Source organism: Chrysemys picta, chromosome 9, assembly GCF_011386835.1.
Source record: "Chrysemys picta bellii isolate R12L10 chromosome 9, ASM1138683v2, whole genome shotgun sequence".
Classification (NCBI taxonomy): Eukaryota; Metazoa; Chordata; order Testudines; family Emydidae; genus Chrysemys; species Chrysemys picta.
The window spans coordinates 56,310,425-56,332,320 of record NC_088799.1 but is presented as its reverse complement, the minus strand read 5'-3'; the positions used below and the strand labels follow the sequence as shown (position 1 = coordinate 56,332,320).

Below are 21,896 nucleotides of genomic sequence, written 5' to 3'. Positions count from 1 at the left end.
AGGCAGAGGACTGAAAAGGGTCTATGCACCATGGGTAGCCCCGTCACCACTCCTGTTCTGGTGACACTCTGGTGTCAACACCCGGCCTCCACCACAAGCTTATTTCAGCTCTGTCCCAACTGCTCTTTTTCCCAATTGTGCAATGTGAAGCCAATGGATGTTGGGTTTCCAGCACAGCTCCTGTGATCAAGGCAGTAAAGGCAAACGTGGGGGGAACCCATTCAGTCTATGGGTTCAGGGCGTGATCACGTGAGGTGAGCTGGCTCAGCTCTGGTCATTAACCACCTTCTTGGCCTTTGACAAGATGTTCAACAGAGCAGAGATCCGCTGTTTGTCCTGGATGCGCTAGGCCTGGAACTGAACAGCAAGGAAAGAGGAGAAGTTAGATGGAAGGCCCACTCTGTTACCGAAATATCGGGTCCACCTAGCTGAGAGCCAATAACAGCCAGACAGGGATAAGGAAGAGTTGCTTTATTCTGCAGAAGAAAGGAGAGCTTTGCACCTTAGTACAAAAACTCTGTCTTACACACATTTTACAGATCCTTTATACACATTCAGACAAAGGTCCTTGCAGTGTTAACACTTGATTGGTGGTTGTCAGACCTGTGCTTTTGCTATCTGGTCAGTGAAAACCGGCTTGGGACCAGCTCCAACTACCTTAAGGCCTTGAAGGGAAGACAGTTGAAAAGTTCAGGCTACTGTGTACTTGAAGTGTCTGCTTCCCCCTAATGGCCACTGGTTGACATAAAGGCTGCTCTGTTAAGGGGGGGGTCACTAGTAACTTTCACAGTCCCCCCTTTGGGCCTGACAAATTCAAAAATTGTCAGGCCTGTTATGCAATTTGAGATCAAGCTGGAGGGACAGATACTGGGTTTTCTTATGGACAGCAGAGCTTTTGATCATAGCATTACACAGGCATTTGGCACATTGTATCATTGTCCAAATAACACATAGAAAGAAAAGAATCCATTTAACAACTGTTCGAAAGAGCCCCGTAAACCATGACCCAACGTCTGGAAGGAAGTCCTCAAAACTAAAGGTGTGATCAAGAGATAAAGCACAGAAAACAACAGCAGCATTCTTAATGGCTTGTAAATCCTGCTCAATTAAGCCAGAATGATTAACATAGAAACAACATTTTTCCCTGATGCGAGCACAAGTCCCCCCCTAATTGGTTCATATGCTTGGAAGGAGCATTGAGAATGTTTGTACTTCCACCCAGAAAGTTTCCAAGTATGTCTCCATGGCCACAGATCAGATAGTACTCCTGATGTGTCTGTAAGGGCAGTGGGCCAAGCCTGATGCTCTAGATCATTCCGAATGGCCATTAGCTGGTCATTCAGGAAATCCTGAATTTCTGAACATGCTAGATCCCACTGCAATGCCTTCCCAGCCTCAGTGATATTCAATACCATTTCTGTCAGCAACTTCTGGGTCATAGAACTAAGGGCGGAGATAACATGTAACTCAGCAACTCCAGCCTGTGCCCCAATTTCTCATCATGTTTTGGTTCTTAAAAATATTCCAAACTGCTGCTGCACTTTTGGCCCCATCCCATAGGGATCCGGTCAAGTCACTTTTCTTTCTAGAGGAAATAATCCAAGCTCTCTGTTGTGCTAATCTAATGGCAGCCCCCTGTGAGCAATTTGGGTATGTAGAGGTGATCTGGAAACTGAATAAGGGTAATGAAAATTTAACAGTCCCTAGTGTAGTGTTAATCACAGTCCATTGATATCCTAATACATTTCTTTTTGGTGTAGTACTATTCCACATTCCCAAGCATGGGTCCCACAAGTTTCTTCCTGCCAGTATATAATTCTTTGTTTCTTCACCAGGGTCAGTTCTTAATGTCTCTTGTAGTCAGGAATCCCTGGACTTTGGTGGTTCCAGTGAAGCAAGTGTTCCTTCTTCTCTTTTCCTGAAACAGTGTGGTTTAGCATCATACAGGGGAGAGGTTACTAGCACATCACCCTGTAATGGTTTGCTTCTTCTAGAAAAATCGAAAGGCACAGTAGGTCTGTCAGTGGACAAGGGAGATGTTACTAGCACTTCACCTTGTCTTTTTTCCTTTTTCCTGCTGTCCAGAAGGCACAGCAGAGCTAGAAGGAGAAATAAGCTTATCAGTCGGAGAGTCCTCCTGAGGTGGAGGCGTCTTTTTACAGTGAGAAGCATGGGTCCAGGCAGGTAGTCCTTAGCACTTCACAGCGGTGTTGGTGGTTAACAGCACTTGGAAAGGGCCTTTCCAGTGGGGAGCCAAAGCAGTCTTTCGTTGATGGACTTTATATAGACTCAGTCTCCTTGTTTCAATGAATGGCAGGGCTGCTAGGGTCTTTGGGTAGCACTTCTTTTATCTGTGAGAAAAGAAACCTAACACATTTCATTAATGCCTGGCAGTGTTTTGCAGATCTCATAGTTGCTTGGGCACATTCAGGTCCCCCTTTTCTTGGCTATCAGCCAAGTCTTAGCTGTGGGCAGTGTCCTTGGATTGGGCCAGCATCTTATCTTTGGACTGAGCTTGCTAGCTATTTTTTTTTCCAGTTAACTCGTTCTGTTCTTTTTCCTGCTTCCCTTCTTGGCTTCTTTTAACCTACAAAGGAAACTTCCACTCTTCACTCATACACCTTTTCCCAACAATGAATACATACACATTGCCATTATATGTACATTAGTCTTATTTCTCAATGTATGCCATATACACCCTTCCAGTAAAATAACTTTATTACAGAGCTTTGGAGCAACAAACCAGGCCAAGCACACCCACCTTTGAGGAGTCCACTCGGTACAACCTCTTGTGTCCAATAGCTTTCCTCCCTCCCCAGCCCTCTGGCTAGAAATCTGAGGTAGCCAGAAGGATCCATGGGCAATATGGGAAATGGGTTAACCTTCCATGTCCTTGTTTCCAAAGACTGTTGGTATGCAAATTTTAACAACAATTTTGGCCATAGAACACAAAAATAATTCCTATTGTGCCAGTAAATGCATGGTACATTGAATGCTATTCAGCTGGCATCCGTTTTCTCTGATGATCTGAAAGACAAAAGAACAGAGGTCTACCCCTTCTGGGCAGTCAGTCATTGCTTAAAATATTTCCTTTATATACACATATTCTTGTTGATTTTAGGCAAAACAGAATTACCCCATATTTCCTTGTATTTATTTCATAGGCAGCCCAGGTTTCAGTGGCTTCTACCTTATTAGTTAGAAAATTGCATTAATACAGATGCTTTCTGGCTTGCTTCCAGATCCAAAGCTATCCACAGCTTAAAGATTCTTACTTAAAAAAAAGAAGGGACACAATTAACTTTCCCAGACTTTTGATTGCCTTTTACTTCTAACTCCTGCTTTCAAACACCCAGTGATATGAAAAAGACAACACAACCTATATTGGTAGGTTTGCATTTCTTTTACCTCTGCTACAATATACACTGCACATGTTCTGGGGAAAATGCACATCCTCTCCACAATTCAATTTCCACAACACTAGCCACATCAATTTCTACACAAGGTGTAACTATTTCTTTTTAAACACCGGGTAAAGACCATTTACTTAACATATAATCTAAAGGGCTATCCTCAGAGGGTTTTACCAGAGACCCACCCATCTGCCTGCTGACACTCTAACAGAGAATTACACAGAGAACAGAGGGAATTATGGCCTAATAGGATCCTATTACAGGAATTTCTACTAATACTGACCGCTACAGGGGACGGGACAGAAGGATCCCAATTCGACCTCAGAGTTTCATCGCACGCGATGGCTTCCACTCTGAGGAATTACGAATGAGAGGCTCAGTTCCGTCCACACACCTAACACCCAAATGTATAAGACAGAAATTCATTAACCGGTTAACCAGACCAGAACCAGATAGTGTCTCCTTATCCTATTAGGACTCACCTTATCAGCGCATGAACCCCAGGGGCTGCGGTGAAGCAGAGAAACGGGGCGAAACACCCCATTGGCGCTGTTCCCAATTCGCCGCAGCCATCTGGAGTCCAATGTCCGAGCTAGGAGAGTCCCAGCGGAGTCGCCAGAAACTGTTACCGAAATATCGGGTCCACCTAGCTGAGAGCCAATAACAGCCAGACAGGGATAAGGAAGAGTTGCTTTATTCTGCAGAAGAAAGGAGAGCTTTGCACCTTAGTACAAAAACTCTGTCTTACACACATTTTACAGATCCTTTATACACATTCAGACAAAGTGTTGCAGTGTTAACACTTGATTGGTGGTTGTCAGACCCGTGCTTTTGCTATCTGGTCAGTGAAAACTGGCTTGGGACCAGCTCCAACTACCTTAAGGCCTTGAAGGGAAGACAGTTGAAAAGTTCAGGCTACTGTGTACTTGAAGTGTCTGCTTCCCCCTAATGGTCACTGGTTGACATAAAGGCTGCTCTGTTAAGGGAGGGGGTGTCACTAGTAACTTTCACAACTCTGATCACGAAATGCTGCCGATCAGAGGCATTTCTCAGACACAGAGAGCTGTGTGTGGCTCTAGAGCAGTGGTTCCCAAACTTGTCCCGCTGCTTGTGCAGGGAAAGCCCCTGGCAGGCCGGGCTGGTTTGTTTACCTGCCGCGTCCGCAGGTTCGGCCAATCGCAGCTCGCAGTGGCTGCAGTTCACTGCTCCAGGCCAATGGGAGCTGCTGGAAGCGGCGGCCAGTACGTCCCTCAGCCCTTGTCGCTTCCAGCAGCTCCCATTGGCCTGGGGCAGTGAACCATGGCCACTGGGAGACGTGATCAGCCGAACCTGCAGATGCGGCAGGTAAACAAACCGGCCCAGCCTGCCAGGGGCTTTCCCTGCACAAGCAGCGGAACAAGTTTGGGAACCACTGCTCTAGAGCCATAGGTTAAGTGCTAGCATTCTAGCACCATGCTGACCTATTTGGATATTTCGGAGGAATCCTATCTCTAGCCATACGACAGTGTGGGCATGGCAAGGAGCTTCAGCAATCTCCAGCTGGTGGAAGTTTCTCTGAGGACCAGAATCAGCTAGCACAGATTAGAGCATCTCTTAACCCACTCTATCTTGCACCCAGGGCAGAGAATCAGGGACCTGTAATCAGCTTTCTTCTCCCCTTGGCAGCCTTCCCCTACCCACTGGGTTCAGTTTATACTACAGACAGCTGAGAATCCAGGCCACCAACTGTTCTGGCACTCTGATGGGATCCTTGAGTGTGATTCTGAATTACCTTACTAAGCAGCACATCAAAGTAGGCTGTGTCCCAGTAGGCTCCATCCTGAGCTGGGAGCTGCAGCCAGGTCTTGATGCCATTGTCTAGCCACTGGTGATTGTTCTGCCCTGCTTGGGTGAAATGGCACTTGAGGAAATGCTCTGGTGAGCTGGCAAACCCCTCTACTCTGTGGTACAAAGCAGTTGGGTCTAGATCCTCTCCTTGTATGATGATGCTGCCCATGGGAGCCAGCTGAGGTCACTAAATTAGGGTGAACTGCAAACAGAACAGGGCAGACAAACCGCAAACGCTGGTGGATATTCCAATACTTAGATTTACCAAGCCAGCACAAAACAACTTCTATATTACTTCACTGGTTACTCAGAAGTCCAAACAATGCAGTTCTCTTAAAGTACCCAGCCTCAGGCCTCCATCCAGACACACATCAGATATGATGATGATTACTGAAAATCTTATCTCGTCATATAAAAGAAAAGGTTCTCCTGATCCCAAAGGACCAAGCCCGGACCCAGATCAAATGATAACTTAGATCTTACCCAAAATACATGCTTATAGCCAATTCTTATTAACTAAGCTAAAATTTATTAAAAAAGAAAAGAGAGAGAGTGTTGGTTAAAAGATCAATATACATACAGACTTGAATTCAATTCTTGAGGTTCAGATATACAGCAGAGATGAGCTTGTAGTTGCCAAAAGTCCTTTTAGATATAGTTCAGAGGTTATAGTCCAATGTCCATATTCAGGGTGACGCCACTCAGTGACTGGGGATCTCAATCCTTATGGCTTAAGGTTTCCCCCTCTTGAAACCCAAAGCAGATCTGAGATGAAGAAGGATCATGTCCCAGGGTTTTTATACATTTCCTGCAGCCTTTTGGCCTGAGAAAACAATAGGCTTAACTTTCCTTCTCCTAAACATCATAGCAATTAGCATAGGGTAATTTATCCATTAAACAGTTCAGATACAGGTTACCACAACCTTCAAAGAGACATATAGCCAATAATACTATTTCACTCAAGTATCTTCCTAAATATTACTATTCCTTTTTTGATCTTTGAATCAAAGCTATAGCAATAGACAAGACTTGTTTTCTTATATCACAAGACCTGAGCAAACACCTACCCTTCTACCTCTAACAATACAGGTTTGCATTTCAAAGCTCTATTCATTTACATATCTTCCTAACCAGTCTCTAAAGTTCGGCCATGGGTCAGGTCAGTCTGTGAGTTAATTAACTCTTTCTGGCCCTGTCACCTTTCAATGAGATATTATATTACACTCATAAGGTCACACTTTGGAAAAGATTTTCTTCTGGATACAGGAAGTGCGGGAGATTTTTGGTTGCTAAGCAACAAAGCAGGATCACCAGGAGCTGATAGACTGACCCTTCCAGGTCCTCCCAGTCCTCAGGGGAAGGGAACAGCTCAGTGGCCCACACCATCTAGAGGAAACCAAAAGGATTTATTCAGAGAGGGAGAATACAGAATATGCAAACTATCAGGGGTTATACAGCTATGGCTGGGATGTTCAAAGCTGCCAAAGGGGTTTAGGCACCACTGATGTTAATGGGAATTGGGCATCCAAATCCCTCGGCAATGTTGAAACTTCCACCCATTATTTATGTTTGTAACTGTGGTAGCTAAATGCTTAATGAAGACATTTAAATGTGGACAGACTTTAGTTTGCATCCCATTGACTTGTTCTGTCTCCCAGAGCTGCGGACTCCAGCAGACATCTGCACATCAGGGACACTTGGTTCATATTCTGAAGACTTTCTTCAAATTAATAAGTATTTTAATTTTTGTCTAATGAAAACTTGATTCAAATTATTCAGCAACTTGAAAATAATTGGCACTTCTGTGGCAATTTACATGGAGGCATCATCACATTGAAACTATCAGCAAGGCCAGGGCACAATTCCATACCAGCCATCACTGGCATGTTACTCCTCTACTAACACTCTTGTGTCTGTAATTAGCATAGCATAGCCCTATCGCCATGCTGGGATACTGAGAAACGGAGCACTGGTCACAATGGCTAGTACCTTCCAATACCATGCTATAACATGAAGTATACACAAGTCATAAAGATTAGCACTGCCCAAAGTGGGCACTCCAAACTGCTGTGGAGTGGTGTATTAACTGGGTTCAAATCTGAAGGACAAATTCCTCAACACCATCTGCGGTTCTGGAGGACAGAACATGTCCCAACCATGAAAGGAAGCACATCCAAGAGCATGGTGCCTCATAATACCTTAGCTGAGGTCCTGTGAGATGGAACATGTCCAAATTATTAAAGATGGTACTGCCACTACCAAACATCCTCAGCATCAGGCTGCAATGTTAGCAGCTGGTGCATGCTCAGGCTGTGAAAAACAAATTCAGCAGCTCAATCTTCCCTTTCCTAGGGTGTTGAAAGATGAAGTTTGTCCAAAGCATGACGTATGACCCTCCAGCTCTGTGCGAGCTCCTAATGGCATGTTGGGACTTGGTAGAAAAAGCCACATCTCAAGTTGTAGTAGGATTCTCTTGTAGCAAATCAGTAGCCACAAAGAATTGACACTGCAGTTGCTGGTTGAGCCCAACATGTGTAACCCCCATCTATAGAGCCTTGGTTGTTTAGCTCATCTCGTGCTCTTAGCTCTGGAGGTCCCTGGTTCCATTCCCCATGTATCAAGCATCACTAGGGCTGAACATTTGTCACAGTATTTTTTATCAAAAATCCCAGAGCAGTCACAGTAACTGTAGTAAAAGGCCTGGGTTGCTACACTTCCAGTGCCTGCTCCCTGACTTTTTTTAAAAGCAAACTCTCCTCACTGCCCCACCAACGGGGCCCTGACCACCACTGCAGCACCCTCTGCCCCGGTACTGCAACCCTAATCCTGGCCCACTATGGAGGGGAGTCCCTGGGGGGATGTAGGCTGGAGAGTGAGTCTGCCCTGCACTCCCCCAGCACTGAGCCCACCCTGCACTCCCCCAGCAGTGGTGGTTCCTGTGTTCCATGTGGCTGGGCATGGTGTTGTGACCTGGTGTGTGGGGTCACAGTGTTGCTCAGGTTTGCCCCCCCCCCCCAATCATTATGGAGGGTCAGGTGGGCCAAAGCTGAGCAGCGCTGCAACCAGATGCACCAGGTTGAAACACCTGGAGTGGCTGCAGGAACAGCTATTGTGGGATGAGTCACAGACATGGAGAAAAGTCACAGACGAACAGGAAAATCACACTCTCTGTGACAGTTTCCCAGCCATGACAAATATGCAGTCCTAGCCATCACACATGGAGCACAGGGAACACAAGATCTTCAGGGCTGGAAACACAGGCCGCTGTCACATGAGCGGAACAAGAATCACTATTAGCTTTAGTAGTATTAAGGCTTATGTACCCTCTCTGGCTCATGGGTACAAGAAAGTGAGGTATTCTGATACACCTAACCAGGCCTGGCATTCTGTTCAGCATAAGACAATGGTACAAATACACATCTATCTATATTATTCCCATCCTGTTAGGTTCATATGCCAAGGTTAACTGAATGTTTATTTCAGTAAAGATGTGTAAAGTGCACAGTTCTCATAGAGTCAAAGTGACTCAGGTCGGAATACGGTGCCATACACCAGAATACGAGCTATTCACAGTGTCCCTAGCTGGTCTCTCAGGAAAACATACCTTCAAGTGATTAAATGTGAGCCCTCCTTTCCTGCCTTCTTCTTTCCAGTCCTCACTGTTGACCTGGTCCAGTAGGTGAAGGCTGTCCACATGGTGGCCCTTCAGCGTGCCCACAATATGGAGCAGTTTCATGACAGGGCGATTGGTGGAGGACCTGGCGAGATAAATTTATAGGCTGCAGCTGAACAGGTCATTGCCTTTTCAGGGCTTTTCTAGAGTTGGTATGGATTGAATCAACATTAATATGAGCCGGTTTGTCCTTTCTCCTGGATCCTTCCAAGCAAGGGGAAGATGCCAGGGAGCAGTGGAGGCCAAGGAAGTCTATAGCACCATGGCACCCTCTATTAAGGTTCCTCCTCAGATCAGGTCACTATGTGAAGTGTTGTGCTCATCCCTGTGCTTGTTTATATTTTGGTGTCCCTAAAATGGATTTTGGAGGGCATCTTTCTGAAATAAAAAAAGTGCATAAAAAGTGCCATCCTTTCAGAAGCAGGCCATCAGCCCTGTGAACATCACTTTGGTCCTGCTAATAGGGTAGTAGGCCTATTGGAAGTTGTCTTCTTTGACCCCACCCTCTTTGGCAGAGGTGAGTCAATTTCTGGCAAGTTTCATCCTTTAGTTGTTCATCTCTAATTTGCTGAAGTGAGCTGGCTGATGCTGGAATTGCTGCCAGAACAAGTTCAATGTAGACTTAAACCAAAGTGGCCTGATCTGAAGGAATATGAAAACTGAATGCCGAAACAGAAATTCAGCAGCAATAAAACTTCAGTGTTCAGCACAGAACAAAAGCACTGCCTGAATTGAGCCCAGGGAACAAAGTGTAGATAACAGCTCCTCGCTTTTGGAAATGTTCAAAACTCAGCAGGAACTCCCAGATCCTCCCAAGTGAAGACTCCAAAAGGACTTCTCCAGAGCAATTGTGTTCATTCTCAGAGTTCCCCAGCACAACAAAGAGAGGCCCTCGAACTTGCAGGTACTCTGTCAGGAATTGAGCCCTCTCCACAGGGAATGCTATACGGGAACTCAGCCGAAGTGAGAACAAGGTTTGGAAGGCTGATGAGAATCCCTCAAAGATGTGATCTATAGAATAATGTTCAGGGCTATTTAAAAGGAATGGATAAGGGGACATACCTGTGTAAATAGTATTAAGGATTTAAGTTTATTTTGGATTGCAGTGTGAGTACACACTGTGACAGACCCAGACCAGTGGGGTACAGGGGTCTGGTAGAGGACAAATATGCTGGTCACTGGATGAGTAGTTTTCTGTTCCCTGAGTGACCACAGCAGGGGCTGCACTAGGGTAATCAGGAACCTGCTAGAACCAGTTAAGGCAGGCAGGCTAATTAGGACACCTGGAGCCAATTAAGAAGAAGCTGCTAGAATCAATTAAGGCAGGCTAATCAGGGCACCTGGGTTTTAAAAAGGAGCTCACTTCAGTTTGTGGTGCGAGTGTGAGGAGCTGGGAGCAAGAGGTGCAAGGAGCTGAGAGTGTGCTGCTGGAGGACTGAGGAGCACAAGCATTATCAGACATCAGGAGGAAGGTCCTGTGGTGAGAATAAGGAAGGTGTTTGGAGGAGGCCATGGGGAAGTATCCCAGGGAGTTGTAGCTGTCATGCAGCTGTTACAGGAGGCACTATAGACAGCTGCAGTCCACAGGGCCCTGGGCTGGAACCCGGAGTAGAGGGCGTGCCCGGGTTCCCCCCAAACCTCCCAATTGACCTGGACTGTGGGTTCTTCCAGAGGGGAAGGTCTCTGGGCTGTTCCCCAACCCACATGGTGAATCTCTGAGGAAAGAAAATCCGCCAATAAGCGCAGGACCCACCAAGATAGAGGAGGAACTTTGTCACAACACATTGGTTTATAAGTTAAGTTTTAATCTTTTATCATAAAGGGAGATGTGGAGTGGCTATAGCGTTCCTGGTCTTCCACAGTTACCAGAGAGGACCAGGATGGGCTGCAACAGGAAGCTTAATAAACATGAGTTCTTCCTGGTTCAGGGAGGTCTCCAGTTGCTGCTTAAAGCATGGCTCTTTGTGTTTCTCCTCACACTGCAGAACCATCCAGAACTGGGAGGCCCAGCCTTGCCCAGTGCTTTATTTGTAAAGAGGTGCTGGAGCTCAAGCAAAACAAAATGGCATCCTCTGCACACCGTGACCTCTCACACACTGTACGTGCAAGGTCATGCCTTGCATGCAAGTATAGAATTGCATGCTTTACTAAAGGCCACTGACAGAAGAGGTGCCAAGGCTGTACCCTGGCATGAAAAGAGGTGCCGGGGCTGAGCCCTGGCAAGCCACAGCTCAAATTAAATTCTGGCCATGACAAAACTCTAGCCAGAGGATGATCCCACTGTGATGGGTTCAGTCACAGAGATCCCTTTGGGACTCTCACCTGACATGGTAAAGTTACCTCTGATCCCATTTTCCCTGCTGGCTTGGGACTCCAGAACTCTGCCTTGTTGAGACAGACACACTAGCCTGCTGCAACACAGACCCAGTCTGGTCCATGCCCCCAAAACTGCAGACTTAACTGAAAACAGCTTAGCAGATTCCCTGCCTCCAGCACCCAGATACCCAGCTCCCAATGGTATCCAAACCCCAAATAAATCCATTTTACTCTGTATAAAGCTTATGCGGGGTAAATTCATAAATTGTCCGCCCTCTATAACACTGATAGAGAGATATGCACAGCTGTTTGCTCCCCCAGGTACTAATCACTTGCTCTGGTTTACTAATAAACAAAAGTGATGTTATTAAGTATGAAAAGTGGGATTTAAGTGGTTTCAAGTAATAACAGACAGAACAAAGTAAGTCACAAAGCAAAATAAAACAAAACACGCAACTCTAAGCCTAATACATTAAGAAACTGATTACAGGTAATATCTCACCCTCAGAGATGGTCCAATAAGTTTCTTTCACAGACTAGATTCCTTCCTAGTCTGGGCCCAATCCTTTCCCCTGGTACAGTCCTTGTTAGTTCCAGCAGACATCTTAGGTGTTAACTAGGGGTTCTTATGACTGGCCACCCCTTTGTCCTGCTCCACCCCCTTTTATAGCTTTGGTACAAGGGTGAATCTTTTGTCTCTCTGGGTCCCAATCCCTCCTTCTAAATGGAAAAGTACCAGATTTAAGAGGGATTCCAGCATCATGTGACATGGTCACATGTCCTGTGAGACCCCAGCCTCCATTCTTCCTGGGCTGGTCCACACATACACTGGAAGGTTTGCACGTAAACAGAACCATTTACAGTTCATTGATTCTGAAGCACCCTTACTGGCTTCCACTTAATATGTTTACATTAATAATACATGTTTGTATCTTATTCTCCTAACTCCAGACATAGAAATAATACATGCAAACAAATAGGATGAACACACTCAGTAAATTATAAGCTTTGTAATGATACCTTACAAGAGACCTTTTTCATAAAGCATATTCCAGTTACATCATATTCACATTTATAAACATATTTACATAAAGCATATGGAGTGCAATGTCACACCCACCCTCTCAGAGGGGAGGCAGTGTGCTGGCTTTGTGGCACCAAACTTTTTGCCTACCCCTCTGTGGAGTCTGAGACCTCACCTCTCAAAAGGGCACTGGGGCTAAGACTGGGCTGGTGGTGGATCTCCAATATCCCCGTCCGAGAGGTGGGTTCCTGTGGTTGGCAGCAGGGGAGACAGAGCAGGATGAGTAGCCCAAAGAGAGACCCTCGCTGACAGCTCAGTAACAGCGCTCCCAGCTGGGGAGCTGACAATGGCCACCAGGAGAGGATCCCCCCTGTAGATGTTCAATGTATTTATTGTTTTAATGTACAAACTCCTCCTGGCTGTTGTGTCTCCCAAAACATCTCCCCAAGACTTAAAAACCGATATGGCCTGCAGGGGGTGAAGGGCACCAGGAGGTGCAGAGAGCAGTACAAGGGCCCTGGCAATGGAGCAAGCCTGAAGACCTTTCATCCTCCTCCTCTCCTGAACCACCCATAGGCCCAGCTGGGCTGGTGTGGGAATAGGTCCTAGGGGAACAAGGCACCTTTGCTCAGCAGGGCTAGAGACTTGGGCCCTTGCCTTTATCCAGTAATGTATTAATAAGAGATCTGTAACAGACACACCAGATTTAGCCCTGCCTCTCCAGGAACGGAACTGGTTTGATTCCTCTTTCACATAGGACAGTCGCACCTTGTACGTCCCTAGATTAGGAACATAGCAACACAGATTTAAAAATAGTGCTTGGTTCTGTTTTTAAATGAGCACCATCTGTGCAGCCAACGCTCTTCGTGAATTCTTACCAGCCAGAGCTTTCCCAAGCAGAAAAAGCTGGTGGATCCAGCCCACTGAGGCAACAGAATCTGCCCTGTGCTCCAGGGTGAAGCTAGTAGTGATTATGACAACTCAACAGAAGAACCCAGGAGTGGCCAGCATGGCATGACACCTGAACTCAGCAATAGATCTTGTGGTTCACAATGTGTTACACTGGGACTGAACTCCATTGCAGGGTCCTCATTTTATTAGGACTTTTCTTCCTAGTGAAAGGCTAAATTTTATTTAGAGCTGATTGAAATTTTTCAAATTTTGATGAAAATTTTCACTGAAACTTCAAATTTGGATGGAAAACAGCAAACAAATTCATCAAAATTTACAGAAACAAGAAGTTCCCTCCATTTTTCAGAGTGGTAGCTGGGTTAGTCTGTATCAGCAAAAACAATGAGGAGTACCTGTGGCACCTTAGAGACTAAAAACAATATTTGGGCATAAACTTTCGTGGGCTAAAGCCCACTTCATCAGATGCATGGAGTGGAATATACAGTAAGAAGGAGGTTGACAGACAGCCCCCCAACCTGAAGCAAATACTCACCAGCAACTACACACCACACAACAAAAACACTAACCCAGAAAGCTATCCCTGCAACAAACCCCGTTGCCAACTCTGTCCACATATCTATTCAAGGACACCATCATAGGACCTAACCACATCAGCCACACCATCAGGGACTCGTGTGATATATGCCATCATGTGCCAGCAATGCCCCTCTGCCATGTACATTAGCCAAACTGGACAGTCTGTATGCAAAAGAATAAATGGACACAAATTAGACGTCAAGAATTATAACATTCAAAAACCAGTAGGAGAACACTTCAATCTCCCTGGACACTCAATAACAGACTTAAAAGTGGCAATTCTTCAACAAAAAAACTTCAAAAACAGACTCCAATGAGAAACTGCAGAACTGGAATTAATTTGCAAACTAGACACCATCAAATTAGGCCTGAATAAAGAGTGGGAGTGGATGGGTCACTACAAAAACTAAAAACTAATTTCCCCATGCTAATTTCCGCCTACTGTTACTCACACCTTCTTGTCAACTGTTTGAAATGGGCCATCCTGATTACCACTACAAAAATGATTTTTCCTCTTGTTGATAATAGCCCACTTTAATTGAATTATCTCATTAGAACTGACACCCCCCCCTTGGTAAGGCAGCTCCCATCTTTTCATGTACTGTGTATATATATCTTCCTACTGTATTTTCCACTCCATGCATCTGATGAAGTGGGTTTTAGCCCACAAAAGCTTATGCCCAAATAAATTTGTTAGTCTCTAAGGTGCCACAAGTACTCCTCGTTGTTTTTCCATTTTTCACTAGCTCTTTTAAATTCTACAGAACTATACTCCATTGCTTAAGACTGCATCCCCACTAAGAGTCTGTATGGCAGACAAACCCTCTGTCTCGCTCTCAGTAAGGTTTCAGGAACGGGTGCGCATGGCAGGAGCATAGCTTGGTGTTTACTTCCAGTGATTGTAGCTGCTGGGGATGAAGTCAGCCCACTGTGTTACTTTTTGCAGGCTGCCTTCTGAAAAACCTCCTTCTCTTCATCTGCTGTGGAGTTTCAGAGCACCCTGCTTTCTCTGCACCACAGGGATAATGTTGAACCTGATTATTTTCCAGCCACTGGACACCAGCAGGGACAGCTGCAGACCTTCTTCCTTTAGGCTCTCAGCGCTGAGGTCACCTGGGCAAGGGCAGAAGTTGCTTTTAGAAAACAATAGAGATCTCCCCATCCTCATCTCTCTCCCCACATCTTTAAGCCTTGTTTGTCTTGGAGACAAGTCCCAGTTCAGCTGAGCAGGACCCTCAGACTGGTAGCTCTTACCCTGTTCTTTAAAATAGAACCGCCTTTCCTGGATGGATGCCTAGCAGCAGTGCATCATCCAGTCAACCAGGAAGACCGTCTGGGAGAGAATGAGAATTCCCCTTGTTTCAGCATCTATGGGCAAGGGCAACATACCATGGCAATGGCTGCTGCTGGAGTGAGATCAATGGATGAAATTAGAAAAAGTTTTGAAATGAAGAACCTGGTATCTCTGCTTGGATACCTGTGAGTTCATTCTTCCCCCTCCAGATGTCATACAGCGGCTGCTTGGTTTGTTAGTTAAAAGGACCCAAAACTAATAAGCAGGTCAACATTTCCTAGATACTTATCACTGGGGCAGAGCAGGAGATAGGGGATAGGGCCTGTAGCACTGAGGTGGTCTTTGCTCCAGACACTCCCTTTCTGTATCTGTCCCCCCATTTGGCAGACCAAGAGGCCAGGTTTGAATGCTCCCCTTTCCGAACAATGGACTGTGATTGGGCAGAAGAACAAGGACGTAATGCTGGTGATGGGGTCAGAGAGGCAGGAGCAATCAGAGTGATAAAGAGTACAATTGGGAGATGGACATAGCTGTCATGCTACCTGCATGACTCAAGAGCATGAGTACCAACCTCTGTGCAAACTGTTAGGAACCAGGGCACAAACCCCAAATTGATGGTGAGTTCTATGCTTAGATTTCACCAACCAAATATCAATTGTGAGCTCCCCAGGCACTTAGGGTGACCAGATGTCCAGATTTTATAGGGACAGTCCTGATTTTTGGGTCTTTTTCTTATATAAGCTCCTATTACCCCCCACCCCCCGTCCCGATTTTTCACATATTCTGTCTGGTCACCCTACAGGCACTATAACACTTAACATGGAGTGACAGACAGTTCCCCTGGGTATGCTGATCTGTTTAGCCACCCAGGTGAGCATACATTTGTGATACCTGGTCATTTACACCAAGAATCACAGCAATATTCAGAGTACTCCCAGTCCCAAAGGACCAGTCACTTACCCCAGGTCAGTTGCACCTTATATCTCACACCAAAGACAACACTTATAGCCTAGCCTATAATAAACTACATAAAGATTTATTAAATATGAAAAGGAAACAAGAAAGTTATTTACAAGGTTAAAGCGGGTAAACAATAGACACACAAATGAGTTACAATCTTAAATTTCAAAAGGTAATAGAAGCTTCTTTAACCAGCAAGCTCTATACGTCCTTTAGGGCTAACCCAGGCTAAGCAGCTGGGAATCTCTTGCTTATCCCTAAAAATATCTTGCCCCTCATAGTCCAAGCAGCATAGAAATAATCAGTCTCTTCTTGATAGGGGTTTTATTCTCTTCTTCCCACATACTTTCAGTTGCAAAGCTCAGCTGATGGGAAGAGTCATCTTCACGGGGAGGATGCACAATAACAAGAAAAGTCTTTTGTCCTCTTGGTGGTGGTACATACAGAAATTCCAATTGCAACATCCCAAAATGGTCTATCTGGTATTGATGGACCTTCCTTTTGGGAAGGGTGTAACATCTTCTATTGGGAACATCCCTTTACACTAATTAATGTAGCTTTCTTGTCTGGTGATTTACACAGTCACAGAGGCTCACGATACAACCGCTCAAATATAACCTTACACCAGGGATCGGCAATCTTTGGCACGGTTCGCCGCTCCAGGCCAATGGGGGCGGCGGGAAGCAGCGGCCAGCACATCCCTCGGCCCACGCTGCTTCCTGCAACCCCCATTGGCTTGGGATGGCGAACCGTGGCCAGTGGGAGCCGCGATCGGCCAAACCTGCGGACGCCACAGGTAAACAAACGGGCCCGGCCCACCAGGGTGCTTACCCTGGTGAGCTGTGTGCCAAAGGTTGCCAATCCCTGCCTTACACTATGGGATACAGATGTGATAAGTAAGATTAATGCACACAACAGCTCACCAGCATTCCATAAAGTCTAAACACTAAACACATTCTTAGCATTCTAGCCCCTGTTTTTTAACCATACTAACTCCCAGGTGAGCCAGACTGATTCCAGCTCAGTATTTGTCAGTGTTTGAGTGAGGCAAGGGGATCTTGGCATGAGCTGGCACCTGACAGAAATGTGTGTTGAGGGAAACACAGAGAAGGATGCTTAGCTAGACAGATCGGTGGGTGTTTGGTGAGTCAGATGGTCGGACAGACAAATGGTTGTTTGGGTGTGTGTAGAAGAGTGACTCACTGGCTGGCACCCCCTTGTGGCTGGGCACAAGATAGCAGTCCCTCCTCCTCTAACACCCCTGCCATCAGCAGCTTCGGCCTTGCAGCAGTCTGCCTCATCATATGACTTGGCCCTCTGACCAGTTAACATTCAATCCCACCCCTTCGAGGGTAACAGAGTTCCATGAACAACTGTCCAGTGACCTTATGCCAGGTCCTCTGCCCCAGCCAGGCTTGCCACCTCTGAGGTACAACCACCTGGGACATCTGAACCATTTCATCCGTGTCCGCTACCTCAACAAAGGGGCAATCCTGGGAAAACCTGGACAGGTGGCAACCCTAGCCCCAACTCTGGGCACAGTTCTCCTTACACCCCTTTTCCCCAGGGCTTCCAGCAGTCCTTACCCCCTTGAATCAGGTGGGTTTTCATAGCCCCTGCCTCAGTGGCTGGTAGGGGAACCTGGGCCCTCCCTCTTCTCTAGGGTACAGTCCTGAGTGCTGGTGGTAAGCCGCTATGCTTTAACTGCCTTCCTGGACAACTTTCTGCCTCAGCCTGCCTCTAGGCCCTTTCCCCAGCCCCTGCCTGGGCTCACCCTCTGCAGACTCTTTGCCTCTTCCCAGACCCTGCATAGTTCCTTCTGGCTCTTGTATCAAGTGATGCCCCCCCAGCACCTTCTCCCTGCAGGCCCAGTTCCCCTTAGGTTCTTTGTGTGTTCCTGGCTCCTTCCTCACAAGCTGACCTGCTCAGGCTGACTCCAGGAGGTCTTACCCTTTTGTCCAGGTTCACCACAGGAGCTTGCTCCATCTCTGAGGCTTCTAAGTGTCTCTCCTGGCCTTTCCCACGATGTGCTCCCAAGGCCCACTCTGCCCCCAGGCTTCCTGACTCTAGTTCTCCCTGGCTGCTGTGTGCTCCTCCCTTTCTGAAGGCCTAGCAGGACCCAAGAGATTATGTCTGTCCTTCAACAACACAAGGAGGATGTTGGATTCTTTATTAAAACCAGATGCAAAACTACAGTGGAACAATTGTTTTCTTGCAGCACAGTTATGTAGGAACCTCCAGTCCTGATACAGGATTGCATTTCCGCCACTGTCCTCTAGTCTCCAGCCCTGATTGCATTACCTCCCCTATGTTACTGCACAACATCACCTCCAGCAATGAGAATCCCATTACCCTACTCTATGCCAGAATGACATTAAAAACTCCCCGCACGGAGACACAACTGCATTACTATTTCACAGGTCATCCAGGATTACCTAAAACCCGCTAACAGCAATCTTGAGTCTGATTCAGCATCTGGAACCACTATCTTGAGTTCTTTCCTTGCATGACAAAGATACAATCAAAGAAAATGATCCAGATGGGCAATCCTAGGGAAGAGCAGGTTCAACTGCCAAGGGGAGGTTGTTGGGGAAATGCACTTGGTTAACGCTTAGCACAAGCCACATATGGTGAGGTTCAAACCAAGCCCCCTGGCATGACCACATGCTGAAGAGGCTCTAGCCCTGGAGTTGGCTGAGGATGACTAATGATGCCTGTGATGGATATAATGAGAATATGATGCTGAGCTGTTTTCTTTGAAAAATAAATCCTTATAAGGAAGAGGCAGTGGAGGTCCCAAAGAGGGATTTGCGTCCTGGTGACTTTGCTGTTGTTGTTAGAGCCGAACCAGGCCCATGTCATCATTGCACACTAAATGCACTGCAGGAAGCTTATATCGCTGGTGATCTCCACTGTAAACACTTCCTTCTCTCTCTCTACTGCTTGCATTTCAAAAGCCAATGTGCCGACATGCTGCCAAGACTGACTCCCACCTCTCAGGTGCTAGCTGCCACCAGCCATTCACATTGCATGTGTCATACCTAAGAAGATGGACTTGTTGCTCAAGTTAGCACTGGATCAGACAGAGAGGTGAACTGTAGCCTGACAGTCATTCTCCTTTTAAGGAAAGACTGGAGTTGATGTTGATCTCACAAACCTATGTAATCACCCTGTTTTCAGCCCAGCCCTGCCAGGTATGGGGGTAGCCTGGAACAAGTGTCCTGCTTAGCTGAGCTTGTAGTAAGCCTACTTTGAACTGGTCCCACTCATAGTTCTATTTCACAGAACAGAGAGGTCAGCAATGCCTCACTAGCCTATGATTAACTTCAACATGGTCACGTCTTTATCATACCACTAGCAGTGATGTTTTTAATTCAGAGAGCAAGACCTGAGACCAGGACAATGTCCACAGTTTAACAGTAATCTGATCATTGAGAAGCCTTTTATTAGGACATCCTTAGTTACAGTGGGGAAACCCTGGCCCCTTTCAAGTCAGCGGCAAAACTCCCATTGACTTTACTGGTGTCAATATTTCACCCAGCAACTTTATTTCAATGTGGTACTGAATTGTAGTCAAATGGCATATCTAGCCTGTAGCAAGGCGGTGGACACCCCACAGCCCCGCTGAGGGCCAAACCTCCCCTAATCCCAACGTGGGCGGAGCCACCGGGTCCGGTGCCCGCCCCTCCGAGGTCACGGCCCCGACCCGGAAGTGTAAAAGCTCGCCTGCAGAGCTCAGTGGAGCCCAGGCTGGCGGAGAGAGCAGACGTCCGTGGCCGAGCTCCTGCTTGGGAAACAGCCGCAGGCCGCGACCAGCCTGCTGAGTCACCGGGCCGGTCGAGCCTGCCCCGTGCCAGGTACCCCGAGGAGCAGCCGAGCCTGCCCCGTGCCAGTTACACCGAGGATGAGCCGAGCCTGTCCTTCGCCACCTACCCAGAGGAGCCAATGCTGGTGGAGAGCACCAACGACAGCAAGACAGCCCAGGTACCATACGAGGGGGAATGTGGAAGTAGCCCGGGGGCAGCCGACTCCAGTCTGGCTGCTGCACTGCCAGAGCCGATGTCAGTGTGTTGCGGCCAGGATCCCCACTGACAGCAGCGAGTTTCTGTCACTGCTAGGGTCCTGGTCTGGGACGCAGTGGAGTGGGAGGGCCTGTGTCCCCCCTGCCACCCACTCCTTGGGTGGCAGACTCCCCCCTTTTTCCCTGGCCTAGAGAGGCTGGGGGCTGCCACAAATTGACCCAGACCCTGCTTAAAGGCCTGGGTACCTGACAGACTAGTTGCTTGCTGCCCCGCCCTGACCTGGGGCCTGGGCTATCATAAACTGACCCAGCCCCTGCTTAAGGGCCTGGGCCTCTGACAGACTGTTTGCTTGCCACCCGCCCTGACTTAGGGCCTGGGCTGCTATAGACCTTGCCTCAGCCCTTGCTTAAGGGCCTGGGTTTCAGACCTCTGGACTCAGCCCCTGCTTATGGGCCTGAGCCCCTAACTGTGTGCCTGTTGCCCTGGACTACCGCCGGACCAGAGCGAGGCGGTGGGACAGCCCCGCTGAGGGCCGAACCTCGGCCCAAACCTACTACATAGCCCTTTCTGCCTGAAGAATCCCAAAGCACTCTAAACTATAGCCACTCCATGGGTCTTTCTCACTTACCACTGAAATGCAACCACCTCTAGAGTGAAACACTGAAGATATCCTGTGCCAGCAGCATTTCACAACACGAAGAAATTTACCTCTCTAGGTGAAACCTAGGGGTTTGGTTTGTTTGTTTGTTTTCCCCACACTGCAGAGTATGTAACTAACTAATTCAAAGTTTGGACAGACATTGGGATCCAAAGTTGGCAACCTCTTGTTTATGTCTCCATCAATGGGCCACTCTGTCCTCAGTGGACCAATCAGTGCATCTTGGGATGAGAGGGGAACTGAGTTTCTCTGTTATTTCTCTGGCTTGTGCTTCACTGATAGATTACAGTTTGACTGAATAGCTTCTCCCTTTCCTGGCATAGGTGGGAGTTCAGAATCCAGCCTTTCAGTTTATGTTCATTTTGGGGTAACAACCATCACTTCTATATAGTTTATTGACCCGTTATCGATCTGAAACCTATCAAAGACCTTTCTTGTCATATCACATATAATATGGTCTGAATAACCTGATGTCTTTTCCAACTTGTTCCATCTTCTTCCTCTCCCCTTCTCCTCTTCCCATTTCCCCCACCTCTCAGCCTCTCTCTGTGCCTCTTCGCATTTCCTTTTTTGTCTCTCGCCATCTGCATCTCTGTCCCCTTCCCCCCTTCTGGGCCAGAAGCAGAGAGGTAGCAGGCCTCTAGTCAAACCACAGAACCCCCTGCGATCCCTCTGCCCTCTGGCCCACACCCCTGTGGATGCAGTTGGCATACAGACCTGGCTTGATGAGGAACTGGTGCCTGCAGTGGACAATGGCAGCGACAATTAGCTCTTTCAGGAGCCTGAGGACCTTGCCTGGCACTATGTGCCCCCTGCACTCAGCGCTGTCCACCACACTGAACACATCCTCTCTGGTCCAATTCTGCCAGCCAGTTCCTTCTTTGGGCACTACTAGGTGGTAGCAGCCTGACATCTGATGTGCCCATTGGTAACTGTCTCTGACTGGCCCTGTTTACTGGAGCACTCCTGCAGCAGGAGGGCATCAGCCACAATCTACAGGGGAACCCCCACAGTTACTGCATCCTCTGAGGTGCAGAGGGCAAATTTAAAAGCTTCCAGGTTTCTTGAATAATCAGCTATAAATCTGGGGTCCATGGCAGTGACTTTCTCTAGCACAGTCAGCAGGATGTTCTCTGCCCTCTGGAAATGCTCCATCCTCTGACCTTCACAGGACAGTATCACTCGCAGATAGCTGCGCCAATGAGAAACCTTCTCAGCCAT

At 47.2% G+C, this 21,896-nt stretch overlaps 1 protein-coding gene across 1 annotated transcript; it reads right to left on the bottom strand.

Moving 5' to 3' along the window:
• Window positions 1-264: 264 nt before the first annotated feature.
• MAB21L4 (mab-21 like 4) lies at window positions 265-21,896 on the bottom strand. The gene is given in 7 exon segments (XM_008175300.2): window positions 265-357; window positions 5,185-5,387; window positions 6,479-6,626; window positions 8,845-8,998; window positions 14,632-14,854; window positions 21,393-21,593; window positions 21,596-21,896. Coding segments are annotated over 7 exon segments (1,323 nt in total).